The sequence below is a fragment of the Chlamydotis macqueenii genome, chromosome 1 (assembly GCF_036417535.1).
Source record: "Chlamydotis macqueenii isolate bChlMac1 chromosome 1, bChlMac1.mat, whole genome shotgun sequence".
NCBI lineage: Eukaryota > Metazoa > Chordata > Aves > Otidiformes > Otididae > Chlamydotis > Chlamydotis macqueenii.
The window spans coordinates 204,276,949-204,293,532 of record NC_141556.1 but is presented as its reverse complement, the minus strand read 5'-3'; the positions used below and the strand labels follow the sequence as shown (position 1 = coordinate 204,293,532).

Below are 16,584 nucleotides of genomic sequence, written 5' to 3'. Positions count from 1 at the left end.
GCAAAAGTCCTGCCACGGCAGCAACCTCCTCCCTAGCCCTGCTCTGCATAGCAAGGCTCTCTACCTATCCCAGTCCTACCTGCTGAAAAGGAGGAGCTTTGCTCTGTCCATTCATTATTTATAACTTGTTGAGAGCTGGGAGGGAGGGGTGAGCTCTCTGTGAGCTCTCTCATCCTGCTGCTGCCTGCCGGCTGCCAACCTCGCAATCACAACTACAAATGCCTCCCGTGCAGCGTGGTGGCTGCCTTCGTGCTCTTGGGTTCCTCTGGCTGTTTGCAGTGGTGGAAGCAAAGACCAGAACCTACTACCTTGGGATTGTGGAAGAGAACTGGGACTATGCACCGTCTGGGAAAAATCTGATCACGGGACAAAACCTTTTGGAGGACAAGTAAGTCACTGGGGTCTCTGATAAATTTGAGATATATCAACAACTCCAAAGAAAATTGACTGATGTGGTTAATGTTGCTGTAAATGTCTTAAGATGGCCTTTTCATGTTTCTCTTTCAGTGGTGGTATCATAGGCAGTATTTCAGCTTCAAGGCAAGAGTAGACTTTGGTTGACTTCTTTTCCATCGTGATTGATTAAGCAAGGTGATAGTGTGTATTTGAAAGTGACGTTAAGGAACTGATATTTCTCAAAAAAAAAAAGGCAGGTAGTGGGTTCAAAATCCCCTGTGTGTGTTTCATGGAGATGCAGGTATTTCTGGGACTTGTTCTCTAAAGGCAAATTGCAACTTTGCCATAATCAAGCACAGCTTTTTGCAATAAGACATAGAAGTCTGTTTAACTGTTAAGTTTTCTCCCTGTGGGATGATAAAAGTTGGGGGGGCGTGGTATGAGACTGTAAAATTCAGATGTGTATAGCACCTATGAACAAGACATAAGTAGATGGTCCATATATCCCTGCAATATGTGCAACTGCGGAGACCTCCATTTAGGAAATCTATTTAGATACATGCTTAATCATAGAACAGTGAAGGGTCACACTGAAGTCCCAGAGATCATCTGTGCTGAAACTGGAGTGTGTCAGTAAGCACTGTGATGAATTGTGACTTGGCCAGAGGAAAACAAGGGAACAAGCATCTGTTCTCGTGCTCTCACTGCTGATGTTGGCTGCTGGACTTCAGATGGGGATGGCACAGACCCTAGGTGCCTCTCTGCAGTGTGGGCTTCAAACATGCGTGGGAATCTTTTTAAGATTTCAGTGATACCTTTGACACTCTAGAGATAGTTTGGGGGTCCTTCCTCTGAGTCTAGGTTTGGGGTTGGTGTGGGAGCTGTGAGCAAGTGAGGAGGTCCCAGTGACCATAGCAGGTCTAGAGGCACACTGGGAGCTCGATGTTGTGTCCCAGCAGGTGGAAATGGAAAAGTCCTTTCTGACTTTTCAGGAAATCCTAAGCAACTCCAGACTTTTCTCTAGTGGCTGGTAATTTTGGAATCACTCTCAGTTGGATTTCATAAATGAAATGATTTTGCCACAAGGAGGAGGCAAGGAAGAGTTTTATTTTTCAAAACAAACTTATGCTTGTGCTGTTAACAACTGAAGATAGCATCCAAGTCAACAGGTGTTACCTTTATAGGTAGAATTCAGGGTAATAGTTTGTTCCCAGCCCATGACAACAGGCTTTGTTGGAAAGGTTATTCTTCAGTTGTGTTAAACACTTGAATTTCTCACTTCCCTATTATTTTTAGAAAAGAATAACTTCCTCCTCTCCCTAAACTGGAAGAACTCTTACTAAAAATAGTTCAGCTTTAAGTGAAGGGCAGCCACCTGTAAATCCACCCCAACACCATAGAAAGACTGGAATCTGTACTATAAATTGTACTTTTAAGGCTGTCTGCACTTCGTGTTTTCTGAACATCAAGTGGCACATTTGCTTTAAAGTCTGTGACATAAATGCAATGCCTTTTACATGGCATGACAGGGAGGGATGACAGCTTATGTCTTCAGTCATCGCTGTAATGTAGTAATTACAGAATGTTAATTCCAAAGGGCTTATCCACAGAGGATTTTAAGGTAGACTCAAAGGCAGACATTCAAAGGCAGACGTTTTTTAATGGGAGACATTTTAGTCTACCTTTTAAGGTAGACATTCAAAGCTGGGGAGCTGTTTGTGATGAACTCCCTATATGCAGAATAATAAAGTGATTCTTGTAACCAGCTTACTCCATTTCCAAACTGTACTGAGTTAGCCACAATAAAGTGCTATATTCTGGAATAATAGTGTGTCTGCATAAGCAGGTGGACTAAATAGTGAACCAGTAATAGCTGTTTTGACTGTTTAGCTCTTTAGGATAACCTCTACTGTAAATTTAAAGCAGTATATTTAAAGCAGGTTACTTTTCAGCTAATTAATTGGCTCCTGCAGATATTATAAAAATCTTACTTCCATAAACAAAGTTTAAGGATCCATTTCTAGGTGGGGACAGGAGTGCATTTTGAGCCATCTGTGTTCTGCAAGCAGCAACGCTCGGGCTCGCTGAGCTGAGCACTTCTCACCTTGTGAAGCATCCTCACAGCACCCATTCGGTGGGGCACTATCCCAGTTTTACTGATAGGGAAGCAAAGATATAGAGGTTGCAGACAAACTGATTATCTCTAAAAGAGCCGGTGCATAAACATAAAGGAATGCTCCCTTTGATTCAAGGTAGCCCACAGAGATATAATCAAACCCACTTATTCTTCCCTACTTAATAAAAATGCTGAATTAGCAAGCATGTGATGGAAAGTGTTATGTTACCTGGATCAGATAGTAAGATTTAAGAAATTATTTTCAATGTTGCTGTGCCAAAGTCAATAATGCCTTCCTCAGCTTTTATTTTTTAGCAGTAATGAGGAGAAAGGAGACTTTGATAGCTGGTGAGCTGGTTCTGGCAGCAGGCACAGCTACACTGCTCCACTCCGGCTGTGCTGGTGCTGATGCTGAGTGAGCTCCCTCCTGAGCCAGCAGCCGCAGGGCTGCAACAGCTCCTGCCTGGGCGGGAGCTGAAAGGGCTGCCTCTCCTCGGAGCTGATTAACCCAAACACAAACCCTGTCTTAACATAGCTATTCTGCTTGGATGCTAATTTTTATTAGGCCTCGTGTTGCTGCAGTGCTCAAGGGCCAGCCTGCTGCTTGAAAAAGCAAATATCTTGCTGTGCATCAGTGCTTTGTATGTAAAGAGAGTAACGAGGCTGTCCGCCTCTGCCATTTGTCTTGCCTACTTGAAGCCTCAAGCTGTTCCACTAATTCTCATAATTTGGAGTGTTATGAATGAAATCAAGGCATTTCACTCCCAGTTCTCCCTTTGAAAATTAAGCTGACATATATTGAAGCACACAGAACTCTGGAAATCACAGACAGATCCAAATTATGGTCACTGAGCGTAGGTGAGCTGGGAAGATGTTCAGCATCCTCTCCCAACTAATATAATTGGTGAAAGAATTGGCATCATTAAACCATGGTGGACTGGACACACAGGGTGCAAGGTGCTGTGAGTGTTCCTGGACATGCTGCAGATCCCAGTGAGATTTTGTGGGTTAGGGCATGAATAATGCTGCAGTAGGTGGGTGAGCTCAGGCATTGCCTGCTCATTTTAATGGCCACATAGGCAACAACCTTTCAAAAGAAAAATACACCTAGGCGTTGTGGCTTGACATATATCAAGTCTTTCCCTCCCTCCTGTGGCTCAGTCCTCAGGATTAGAGTTTGATTGATAATCTCTTTACATAAATTTGATGCTAGTTTACATGATGGTCACTTAAATCTTGCTCTGCTGGTGGTAGATGTTATTAAGTTTTACCTAATGTAACAGCTCATCACTTTTCTGTAGGCCACCAATCCTACATTTATCTGGGCCAAGTCTTGCACCCACCAACACTAACGGGTGTTTTTTGTTACCATAGCATCAAACACAGTTTGTGCAATTTGCCTATGAGAAGATGCCACCCAGACAAATGACAGTGAAATTGACGTCACGGATGCTAAACTAATGGCTGAGTCATCATGCGGCCAAATGACCCAATTGCATCAGCAGAGATGATCATTGTGGGAAGGGTCAACATCAAAAGGGCATTCAAGGTGAAATCCTACCTCTAATGAAGCCTGAGAGGAGTTTTGTTATTGGCTTCAGTGGAAGCAGAAGTTTATCCTAGGAGAGAAACTATTATAACCACACTTCAGAGCTTCCTCTAAGATTGTATGGGCTTCATTGACCTCTTCAGTTACCTGTGTAGGTCAGAAAAGACCTAAAACATCCTTTGAGGACATTGTGTCTCTCTCTTTTCAGAAAAGGCCTAAAACATTCTTTGAGGACATTGTGTCTCTCTCTTTTGAGGACACACAACACACCTTGTTCAATGCTGTGTGATCAGGGCACCATCTACAAATGAGAGCTGGCACCACTGGTCCCACTCCACTGGCCAACTCTTTAGCACAGACATTGCATTGGGTTTAGCATGGGAGTCATGGTTTGGAGAGGGTTACCCTCAACAGATTACACTGCCCAGAAGCATCCTGGAGCCATGGGGACTTACTGTCTTGGCTTACTCCAGCCAGAGGGAAAATGGGGAATTTAGGGACAAAATCTGTTACAAACCCAGGCATAGAGTATGTAAAAAAGGTAGAGAATAAGAAAGGCTTCACCACCAACAGATTTCAGGGAACAAGCCTAACAAGATAGCTGTTGAAAATACTGTCAGTGTAAAATCTATGGGATTTTAGTGGAACAACAGTAATAAAAGAAAGTTTGCCTTTACCTACAGCTGCACCCAGGAATGTACAGTGGCTATTGGGCATGTTAACAGCAGGTGACAATTTGCGACTCCACATCTGGTAGTTAGTTATTTGAAGTGCTGATTTTTCAGTGGTGGTAACACTGGCAAACAAGCTCAGCAGGCTTCAAAATTGTATCAGTGAGCGATCTGGCTCCAGTCCACTGAGGAGCTGTTTGGCCATGCACAAGAGAGCCATAGCTCTCTTTCCATTTCTTCCTGTACGCTGTAACATAATGCTCACATAAGCACCTCTTGAAAAACCTTACAGAGATTAGGTTGCTGTTGTTCTGTTTCGCAAGATTAAAGGTAACTTAAATACAGTAAAAATCCTAGCAAAATATTTTCCCTCTGTGATAAAATAATTAGGTGTAGAAATTACACTTAACTCATGGTCCTACCTAACTCATGTTCTTACCCTCGGATGGCAGATTATCTGTGTGTCTTGATTTGAAGTGAAATCTACACAACACTCTTGGTTTACTCTCACTTGGAAGAGTTTTAGTGCTCATCATTACAGGGGCTCAGATGACTGTGATTATATTAATACTAATTTTAAGGAATTAGAGTTCATTCCCAATTAATAACTCCCTGTCCCACTCATGCATTGCCAGCTTTTCTTGGAGTTTAAGGACTGCTGAGAATGGTCAACTGGCAAAATGAAACCAGGCACAGAAATAAAGGAAGGATTTGCATGGTTATCCTAGTTGAACAAGATTTTTCATGCCCTGATTCACAAGCCTGCTTACCTCTATACGTAACCTCAAGACTGGCCTTGCTGGAGAAGACGAAGGAGGGAATTTAGGGAACTCGCACAGGTACAGCTCCAGGCGATGGACGGTTCCGCTTTCCTACAAGAAGTGGAACTGGCTGATTATGACGATTTTCTGCGTCGTGACAACTGAGTTGGAGGGAGACAGTCAAGGTTTAGAAGAGCAACTCTTACATTGCCACAAGACCAGAAGCATGGAAGAGGTTCAGGCAAGGATATCATAAAGACACCAGGAGGATGTAGTGATCTGAAGTTAGCAGGGGAGCAACAAGAAGCAAGGTTTGGCTTCTTGTTACAAGACAGGAATGAGAGATAGGAGACATTTTGGCAGGGGGTGTCCAGTACAATAGGCACCTTGTGACCACTGGAAGAAAGAGGCAAAGGCAGATTCAGAGAACTGGATGTGTTTAACCATTACAGCATTTGGAGAAGCTACTGCTGGAACAACATATTGGAAAGTCAGTGGGAATGAATGAAACAGGAGATGCAGTTGAAGGGGATGTTCGACTGAAAATGACACCTTCATTGTAAAAAATTTTTTCCTTATGTGAAGCAGGTTCAGACTGCACATAAGTGTGGAGGCAGAGAGTGCAGCACAGCTGTTTGACATTGACGAATCTGGGCTATGTCCTTGAACACCACTTGCTCAATAACAAAAACCAGCAACTAGAACAAGATAAGGAAATACCAAAGGCAAAAATAGTAAAGACAACAAAAAAATTATAACCAATCCAAACGAAGCATAAGGCCCGTGAACAGTATATTGCTACCAATCAAATTAGATAATTAAGTGTGTGCGCTTCGCGTGTAACTTAGGGTATAAAAGACTAATGCTGACTGGCAATAGAAGTCTCTGGAACACCATCCACGGAGTCCGTGTTTTTACTGCCACACATAAGGAAAAAAAGTTTTACACTGAGGGTGGTGGAACACTGGCACATGTTGCCCAGAAAGGTGGTGGATGCCCCATCCCTGGAGATGCTCAAGGCCAGGTTGGACGAGGCTCTGAGCAACCTGATCTGGTTGGAGATGTCCCTGCTCCTTGCAGGGGGATTGGACTGGATGGCCTTTAAAGGTCCCTTCCAACCCAAACCATTCTATGATTTTATGAAAATGTGAAGTGTTTCCCAAGGAAGCAGACAGAATCAAAAGAAGACAGGGAATGGGGTTTGAGAACTGTTGTCGAAGTTGGGAGATGAAAGGTCAGCAGGACACTATCCTGAAGTGGAGAAAATCTCTGAGGGACTCTGGAGATGTTTGGTAAGGAACTGTGTAGTGGGATATGTATGGTATGAATGGCACTGTCAGCAGAGACTTCATGGAGCACTGAGAAGAAGCTCTCATTGATAGCAAGAAAAGGGACAGAGAACAAACCTCTGTGTCCCACTGATGGAGTAGCAGGAGCCATGGCACTGAGCCTGTGCCAGCTCCTTCCAACACATCTGCTGGCTGCACTGTGGCACTGGGTAGAGGTACCAGCCCCACTGTAGCCACACACCCATGATCCAGGCATCTAGGAGTGCAGAGGAGAAGTCACTGACACTCATGCATCCTTTCTATGAGCTTCTTATGTCTGATACCATTAGCTCCAATGTGAGTAGTCTTTCTGCAAAATACTTTCAGCACTTTAATGTGCAGTACAGCAACACCTGTAAAGAGACATAGAGCTACCAGCTACTTGCAAGGCCAAGGTGGGCACTCAAAATACCTCCTGGATGAAATGGGGCAGCCTGGGCACCTAGAGCAGGACTCACAGCAACCAGTGTGTTCTGTTCTTGTGTACTGAGAGCAACCGAAAGGATGTGCTGAAAATACGTATCTCTGTATAGGTAGAAGAACTCTTCCCAGATAGAAGAAGGAGTGAGGCTGCAGTGTCTGCACTTCAAGAAACTCCCAAAAATCAGAGCGTTTTGAGTAAGAAACTCTTCTGGCCTTTGGAGAGCGTGGATCTAGAAGGAAAGGAAGCTATGAAAGAGCCTGAGTCTGTAAGGCAACAGCAAGAGGGCATCAGTGGCATGTAGGATTTGTGTCCCAGATTTGATTAGTTGTTTTGTTCTGGATAATGATTAAACAAAACCCATAATTAACCAGGACCAAGAGGCCAGGTTGCTCCTTTCACCCTGTGATCCCTTTCTGGCTCCATGACTCTTGCCTTGCTTGATGCCCTGCACAGAAGAGCATCGCCTACACTGTGGCTGGCGGCAGCTGCAGCTCTGCAGCTCTGAACGGCCTCCTAGATGGCTTTAAGTAGGAGACAGGCACAGATCTAGCCAACAAAGATGCTACAGCATGGCTTTAGGCACTGAGGAAGTCTCTGGTACCTAAACCTACAGGGTTTTCTCAGGGTGATTTATTGAACCTCAGGACCTAACTAAATTTTGGGATCCTTGATCTATGCATTTAAAGGAGCTAGGCTCATGTCAAGCATTTGACAAAGCCTGATTAAGAAGAGCATTTTTTCTGTGGTACATTTCTCCTTCTTTGGAGAGACAGTGTATTCCAGGGAGTGAGGTTATGGGAGAGCGTGCAATGTTGTCTGGCCAGAAACCAAGGGCATAAGGACACTGCCATCATGGGAAAGCACGACGCCACTGCAGCACCTCTTTGAAAGTATTCAGTGGCTGATGAAAATGGAAAAAAATCTACTGAAAAATATCTCCTGAAAATAAGTACTTTCTGAAAAAAAAAATCTATTGGATCTTTTGCTAGAGAAAATTTATTATAAAACATTTAAAAAATCAATTTATAATTCGAATGAGGGCATAGCCACATGAATACATTGCCATGAGGTAAGGAAGCATGTGCGTTTACACTGCACTACTACCGACACCACCTCCTCTCTGTGGTAAGGGCTCTTGCAGCAGCTCTTCCCTCCAGGCAGGGGAAGGTATCTTCTCCTTGGTGAGCATGGTGTGACTTGCCAGGTCTTGCTGTGCACACACAGACAGTTACCACAGACCTGCTAATTCACTGAAAATCCAGACTTCTTGGCAACCTGTTCCTTAACCACGCTTTTGGAGTGTATTTATCTGACATACATTATTCTGTGAAGAAGCAGACTGAGAAGCTTCTGTCCCTTCCCCTCCATCCTAGCCAGATGTTTCTGCCACAGCAGCATCATTGGTAACATTTTCATTTGTGCCAAAAGAGCTCTTGGCTTGTTATAAAGCACATTTTTCAAATTAAAAAGCATTATTTTTGGAGGCTTTTTATCTGGATCACTTCAGGGATCTGGTTCAGGCAGTGGACACGGAGGTGTAATGACCATGGATGGGGGATGTCAGTAATGTTGTCAAGCAGAGACAGCTTGAAAAGGGGGAGTAGTGGATCTTATTGTGAATAAATTATAGAAAATCATACCTTTCAACTCAAGTGATGTCCAACACAGGTTTCTGGCACTGCACAAAAGCACCTAAACAAAATGGGTTCGAGTAGGTTAACTGGCCAGCCACAAAACTCACTACAAACATGAAATTGCTCTATTTCTGCCAGTGATACTTCAAGGAAATTTAGCGCAGCTTTTTAATGAGTTTGTTAGGAAGTATGAAAGTTCAAACGATCTTCAGGAGATGCAAAAACTCATGGAGCAGTCAGCTATGGTGAAACTGGTCGTACAGTCCACTGCTGGTTGTGTAGGGGTTCATTTCTATCCTCTTTGTGTGGGATATTTAAGGATCAAGAATGTGTAACCTGGAGAGAAGCAAATAAAAGATTTTATATCATAACAGATGGGATAAACATGGGTTGCCAGTATGATGGTATATTGAAAAGGGCAAAACTAATTTCCAGTTGTGTAAGAAACATTGACTGGGAGCACCTCTCGCTTTAGCTGGAATATTACTTGCCTATTGTGTGAAATTTTTGTGTTCAGACTTCAAAAGAGATAGACAAATATTAGAACACTTTCAGAAAACAGCTTTGGGAAAGATTTGTGGCATAAAGAATGTCAGTGTACTTGGTTTGTCCAGAAGAAGGGTAAGAGGCAATTTAGTCAATTAATTAAAACTTATGCAAGTGCCTGCATAAAAAAAGAAACTCTTGATGGCATGTGGCTTCTTTGAACTGAGGAGAGGGCTTGATGGAAACCAGTGGTTAGAGTGTGGAGCTAGATGATATTAGACTACAAATGCAGTTCAGGATTTGAAGGAAGCAGGTACTTAATAGCTATAATATCTCAACCACTGACCCTATGGTGGGTTCGCCATCACTTGAAGTCGCTATAAACATAGACTCTGGAATGTAGAAATTATGCATTTCATGAAAAAAAAAAATTGTGTTACTCCTCTGGGGTGTCAAATTAATTGATTACAATCACTCTTATCGGCTCTTGAAAAAAATGAATTTGGTTTTCCTTCTGAACAGTCATACTTTCAGATGTGAGGTTTTAAAGCTTCAAAAGAGACAGAAGCTGTTAAAACCGTACAGAAAAGCCTGAGTGGCTCATCCTTTAGTGAAGACTTGTTGTAACCACGGTAAAGACCAGACCCGCAAGTAGGATGACTTTTACTGTACAGAAAGGGTCTTGGACCCTGCTACTGCTGTCCAGATTTATGCCTCAGCTTTTATCCCACCAGCTACGTGATATGTCCAGGGAACTATTTAGCTGCACTGCAAGCACCAGCTATTTGATCTACTCTTAAAGGAGATTTTTTTTGTTCCTAAAATATTTTCCCTTCCCAACACTAGGTTTGCAAGTGTGTATGCAACAAGAGGAGCCAACCGGATAGGACGTGTGTACAAAAAGGCTATTTTTAGGCAATTCACAGATGACACTTACTCCCAGGAGATCCCCAAAGCAGCATGGCTGGGGTTCCTCGGGCCAGTCCTGAAGGCAGAAGAAGAGGATGTCTTTATCATCCATCTAAAAAACTTTGCTTCTCGCCCATACTCTGTGCATCCGCATGGAGTCTTCTATGACAAGGACTCCGAAGGTAAAAGCTGGTTTGCCTTTTCCTCTCCTTTTCCCCTGGAGTAGCTAATATAATGACTAAAAGTTTGTCTGAGTATTTATGGTTCTGGCCATTGACATCAGAGGACTCTTCTCATGAACTCAACAGTAATTGCAGGTGATGACTAAAAGCAGGACCAGGCTCATCTCTTAAAACTTTTTGCCACAAACCTTCCATGCCTGGGAAAAATCCAGTACTGAAACAGGTTAGGTAGGTCTTTTTTCCTGAATTATTTTCCTGAATTGTAAGTCACCAAAGCATCTTTCTTCTACTTCTAGCCTGTTTGAATGGATGGAATTCTTGTAAGTAAATATTTTCCTCTCTATAGGGCTACAACAGGCATGATTTAATTTTCAGAATCCCAAACCTATGCACGTGTATTTTAGTTAGAGGACTGTATGGATTTGCCTACATGCATTACTCTCATCAGTTTTCTGTGAGAAGATACACAATGGCAGCTGATAAAATGTGTAGATGACTGATGAGAATAAAGAGCCAAGGAAAAATTAGAGCCTGTTAATGCATCTTTAAAGCTTTGTCTATGATAAAGAATAGATTTTAAGTCTCAAATTTTTTTTATGGTTTTACCAGAACTTCTGAGTTTTTCACAGTTTCTCAGTGATTCTGTGTTTGTGAGTGCTGATATTATTTTAGAAATCTGTGATAAAATAGAATAAGGTACACATTTATTTAAGAAAAACAGTTAAGGGGGGGGGCCTAAAAGCTTCCTTTTTCTTTTAATGTATTAGGAGCACTTTACCCTGATGGAACTGGCGGTAAAAGCAAAGAGGACGACTTTGTTGTTCCTGGTGGAAATTACACGTACACATGGCCAGTAAGGAAAGATTATTCCCCAACTTTGGCAGACTCAAACTGCTTGACTTGGATTTACCATTCTCACATTGACACACCAAGAGATATTGCATCTGGTTTAATTGGGCCACTGCTGGTTTGTAAAAAAGGTACTGAGCTAGAAACTCTGATAAAGCAAGCCCCTCTGCCAAGCTTGGCATCTTAACAGTCATTTTTGCTTACAGGTATAAACATGATGGTCTAGAGTCTATCCCTACATAGCCCATAAAAAAGGGGCAAGGAATAGCTGGGCCATTCCAGGACCATCCCAGGGTAGGTATTGTAGCTCTGGGACAACCCCCTTCCTGCTCCCCTTTGGCTTCACAAAAGATTTGCCTCAGCTGGTGGAGGGACTGCAGCATGCTCTATGGCCAGCCAGTCGTGGCCAAGACCAAAAATAAATGTTCCCAAACTAGGATCATTTCAGGACAAGCAAAGGACTCACTGCCCAGGAAATGAAATCAGGGCTGGGCGGGTGACTTTGGCATTGGCATTTACATATTTGAAACCCCAATGTTCTTTGTCATTTTTTCCCCATACAGACTATATATTTATTTTTGCTCACAAGTTGTATATTACAACCATACAGGGATGTGTGCTGAACAACTGAGGTGACAGCCTGTACTTCATAACCTGCTAATTTTGAGCTGGAGCCATCAGGGACTACGTACCAGCCCTCTCCCCTCTACAGCTGAGCCATTGCCCCCTTTCCCCTGGGCACGTGTAACCCTGCCACCTCTTTCCAGTACCTCCCACAGTACAAAATCAGCCCCAATTTTATATACAGAACATATGAGTGAAGCAGTTTTTATATATGAAGAAGAGAAAGACTTCAAGTTTGAAAGGACAGGCCTAATCTCCAGCTTAACTCACATAATTAAAAGGTCTCATATTTTTATTCTCCTGGAGAGCCTTTGAAATCCACAGAACTGCCTGAATATGTGAAACTGAGCTGATAACTGCAATAATACATAAAGCTAGGAGGTAGCACATTCAAAATGATCCTAGCCTGAAAGGCCAGGTTGTCTGCATGTTTGGTCTTGAATTCATCAAGGTGGATATCTGCATGATGCTACTCCTGTAGTCCTCCGTCCAACGGTGGTGGGTGGCTCTGTACAGGACTGACAGCAAGGTTCTGGAGCTCCCTCCCATAGGAGATAAGGGAAGCAAAGGTTTTCATGGTTTCAGAGGTAGACTGGATGATTAGATGAAGTCTAAAAGTGCCAATGGTTAATAATAGACTACTCAGTATTGCTACTCCTATAGTCTCAGGTTGTTCCCCAAATTGTCACTCAAATAATGATATTGAACTTAGCCTGAACAGATTATACTCATCTTGCCTTCAGACTTTTTAAATTTAAGAATCTAGTCCTAGACAATTGTCCAGACTTTCTTGTTAGTCCATGGAGAGTGAGCCAGATGGCCATTCTGAACATATGGTTCTCCAGTCACTTCAGTGCAACAGAAATGTAGGCTAACACTTGCCTCTCCTTCATTCCAGGTCAAAAAAAAAAAAAAATTCCCTAGTTTCTGGCTGGATGAGGCCCATGCACTGGCTCGCTGTGTAGGCACACAGATGCTAACACTGACTAAAGCACAGGGTTGGGTGCAGTGGGCCAAAGATGGGGAAAATGGGACCATAGATATTGGCAGGTACTTGCGCTTATGTCAACTCAAAGAGATCCTGAAATATCAGCTTGACTTAGATGAGTTGAACTGCCTTCTGGAGGCACTTGTCTGTTCAAAGGCTGCTGGAGGGGGGTTAAGATGTCTTAGAAGAGCAAAATTAGGAGATTCATCCTGCACTGTGGATCACAGACAGAGCACCACATTTCCTCGAGTGCTCCAAAGTTATTGTCACTTTTGAATTCAATCCTCTCCAAGGCTTTTTTTATCACTTTCCTTTTCGTTTGCAATTTAGGAACTGCAGATGAGACCTCAATAGAAGGGACTGGTGCTGCTAATGCTTTTGCCCTGATGTTTAGCATTGTAGATGAAAACTTCAGCTGGTACCTCGATGAGAATATAAACACCTTCTGCTTAGAACCAGCCACAGTTGACAAAGAGGATAAAGGTTTCCAGACCAGCAACCGAATGCATGGTGAGAAGGACTCTTGAGCAATTGCTGACCTACAGCAGTGACTGGGCTTTTTTTTCATTTCAGTAGGACTTTCTGTCCCTTGTGGTGTCTCTCCTTTATCTGTATCAGCAAGGAATGGGTCAGGATGTTGAAGTACCGTGTTGATAAATAGCCTCTCCCTAAATACAGCACAACACACTGGTTTGCAGAAAGGAGATTTGGCTTTCATGCCCAGCTCTGCCACTTTCAGAATTATCAGAATTATCAGAATTATCAAGATCAGGATTGGAAAAGACCTAAAAGATCATCCAGTCCAACCATCACCAATACTTCTCAGCTAAATCATATCCCTCAACACAACATCCAAACGTTTCTTGAACACCCCCATGGTCGGTGACTCCACCACCTCCCTGGGCAGTGCATTCCAGTGCCTGACTACCCTTTCCGAGAAGTAATATTTCCTAATGTCCAGCCTGAATCTCCCCTGGCGCAGCTTGAAACCATTGCCTCTAGTTCTATCACTGTCTACATGAGAGAAAAGGCCGACCCCTAGCTCACTACAACCTCCCTTCAGGAAGTTATAGAGAGCTATAAGGTCTCCCCTGAGCCTCCTCTTCTCCAGACTGAACAATCCCAGCTCCCTCAGCCGCTCCTCATAAGGCCTGTGCTCCAGACCCCTCACCAGCTTCGTAGCCCTCCTCTGAACGCGTTCCAGGGCCTCAATGTCTTTCTTGCAGTGAGGGGCCCAAAACTGAACACAGTACTTGAGGTGCGGCCTCACCAGTGCCAAGTACAGGGGGACAATTACCTCCCTGTTCCTGCTAGTAACACTGTTTTTGATGCAAGCCAGGATGCCGTTGGCCTTCTTGGCCACCCAGGCACACTGTCGGCTCATGCTCAGCCGAGCATCAATCAGTACCCCCAGGTCCGTTTCCTCCACACAGTCCTCCAGCCGCTCCGCCCCAAGCCTATAGCGCTGCCTAGGGTTGTTGTGGCCGAAGTGCAGGACTCTGCATTTGGTCTTGTTGAACCTCATCCCATTGGCTTCAGCCCAGCTCTCCAGCCTGTCCAGATCCCTCTGTAGGGCCTCGCTACCCCCAGGCAGATCCACACTCCCAGCCAATTTGGTGTCATCTGCGAACTTACTGTTTAGCATTTTATCTTAGGCAACAGATTTAAGCCATTTGGTGACTGTTTAACCAGCTGTGAAAAGAGAAAAGCAAGCTGTGGAGCACTTTGAGATGTGTATATTGGAAAAGTGCAGTGTTTCTCAAAGGGCCTTGTGGATGGTGGGCTGGCTGGTAGAACCACTCCTGCCCTTTAGAGATCAATAGTACTTTGTGCCATTTAGAGATCTGGTGTAAGAAGTTAAATCCAGATATTTCTCTGTATTCTGGTTGTTCCATGGAGCGTAGGAGCTAAAATATTTTGCAAAATATGAGTCTCATTCTCCTTGTGTCCTGATGCATTTTCAGGTGGGGAAGCTGATGACGAGAGAACTGACTAGACTGATTTGAATGATACCATAATTTTCAAATCTAAATTGCTTAAGCTTGGCATATAATGGTATATTTATGGCTCAGAATAGGAGGAAATAGATTTCAGACATGCTAAGTAGCTGCAGAACAAGTTAACTTCATTATCAGGCCTTTTTGGTGATGACTTGGCCTTTGCACCATCTTGATATCACCCAGGCAGTTTTTCATAGACCCAACCAGAGAATTTGGGCCATTTGATCATCCAGAGCTGTAAGCTGTATGTTCAAAATGTTACCCTTCTTCAAGGAGCTTGTGAGGGCCTTATTCAGTGTGGATGTTCAGACAACTTCTTTTCTGGACCAGGAAAGGATTATCCTTAGAAATGGGGTCAGAGGCACTTGGGACTTCTCTTTCATCTCTCATAAAGTCTCATGCTTTTGTTTTTAGCTATTAATGGTTATATTTATGGCAATCTCCCCGGCTTGGAGATATGTGCTGACACTTCCATGTCCTGGCACTTGTTTGGCATGGGAAGCGAGATAGATATCCACGCTGCGTATTTCTATGGCCACACGTTCACTAGCAGAGACCAGAGGGCAGACGTCGTCGGTCTGTTTCCAGCAACGTTCATCACAGCAGAGATGACTCCTGGGAACCCTGGGAGGTGGCTGATAACGTGCCAGGTTAATGAGCACTTACGAGGTACGCTGCTATAGATCTCTCTGATCCTTTCAGAAGTTCCAGCCTGTATTATGCTTGGAAAAGAAAACTGAGAGATGTTTCCAGGGGAAGCAGGATTTGACACTTTTTTGTGACTAACTGAACAATTTGGAACTATTTCACCAGATAAACATAATGAATATAAGTTTAGTCACCAGTGGAAATTATACATGTTAGGCCAAATCTTCAGCTAGTACGAATGACTTATCTCTGTAATTCATATGAGGAAGGCTTGCTAGACCCAGTGCTGACACCACACTATGTAAACTGAAGATTTTGATGAGCAATAAGAGAAGCCTTCGTCATCACTGTTTGTTGTAGATAAGTACTTGCACATAAAGAAAAATCATGCCAGCTTGAACACTTCATAGCATTTTCCTTTACAGAAACCAGACAAAAATTGGCAGTGTTTTCAGAAACCTTTATGTGAAGGAGTTTGATGATGATGTTGTGATATTTGTGTGGTGTGAAAGCCCGAAAGCATGTATCATAAATTAGGTCTCATGACAGCAAGCAATGTATAATTATCATATCAGAGAGGAGTTGGGAGAATTTTTACTTCTAAGAACTTGCACATTGATTTCAGAGGGATTTGTATCAGACAAAACAGACAATTCTGGCAAGCAACAAATATCTTCAGTGTGGTAATAACCAGCCTCTATTTCAATGAAGGTCAAGCAGAGATTATGTAATTTTGCACACTTCAGGAGGCACTTGGACCCCTAAAATCGTTCTACTATCCTTAACTAGATTAAGGAATTGAGTAAATAAGCCCACTAAAGAGTGTCATTGATGTCAGTGGGTTTCACCTGTGGCATAAAGTACTACCTTGCAAGAGAAGGGTGCTAGCATCTGGACCAATGTTGGCAGAGGAAGTCCTTAAAAACAGAAATTTACCTTAGTAATTGTTTCCAATCCATGTAGCTCTGAGAGAGTTTAGAATGTGCATTTGTATCCATGAGATTATTGACCCTGTAGCT

General features: G+C 43.2%; 1 protein-coding gene across 1 annotated transcript in view; it reads left to right on the top strand.

Annotated features, from left to right (window-relative positions):
* Positions 1–218: 218 nt before the first annotated feature.
* The window catches only part of HEPHL1 (hephaestin like 1), a 34,020-nt gene continuing 17,654 nt past the window's right edge, over positions 219–16,584 (top strand). Inside the window, exons 1-5 of the mRNA XM_086742671.1 lie at positions 219–388; positions 10,212–10,456; positions 11,224–11,436; positions 13,248–13,427; positions 15,332–15,586. Coding sequence (XP_086598797.1) covers positions 219–388; positions 10,212–10,456; positions 11,224–11,436; positions 13,248–13,427; positions 15,332–15,586 — 1,063 coding nt within the window. The remainder of the gene's footprint in view (positions 389–10,211; positions 10,457–11,223; positions 11,437–13,247; positions 13,428–15,331; positions 15,587–16,584) is intronic.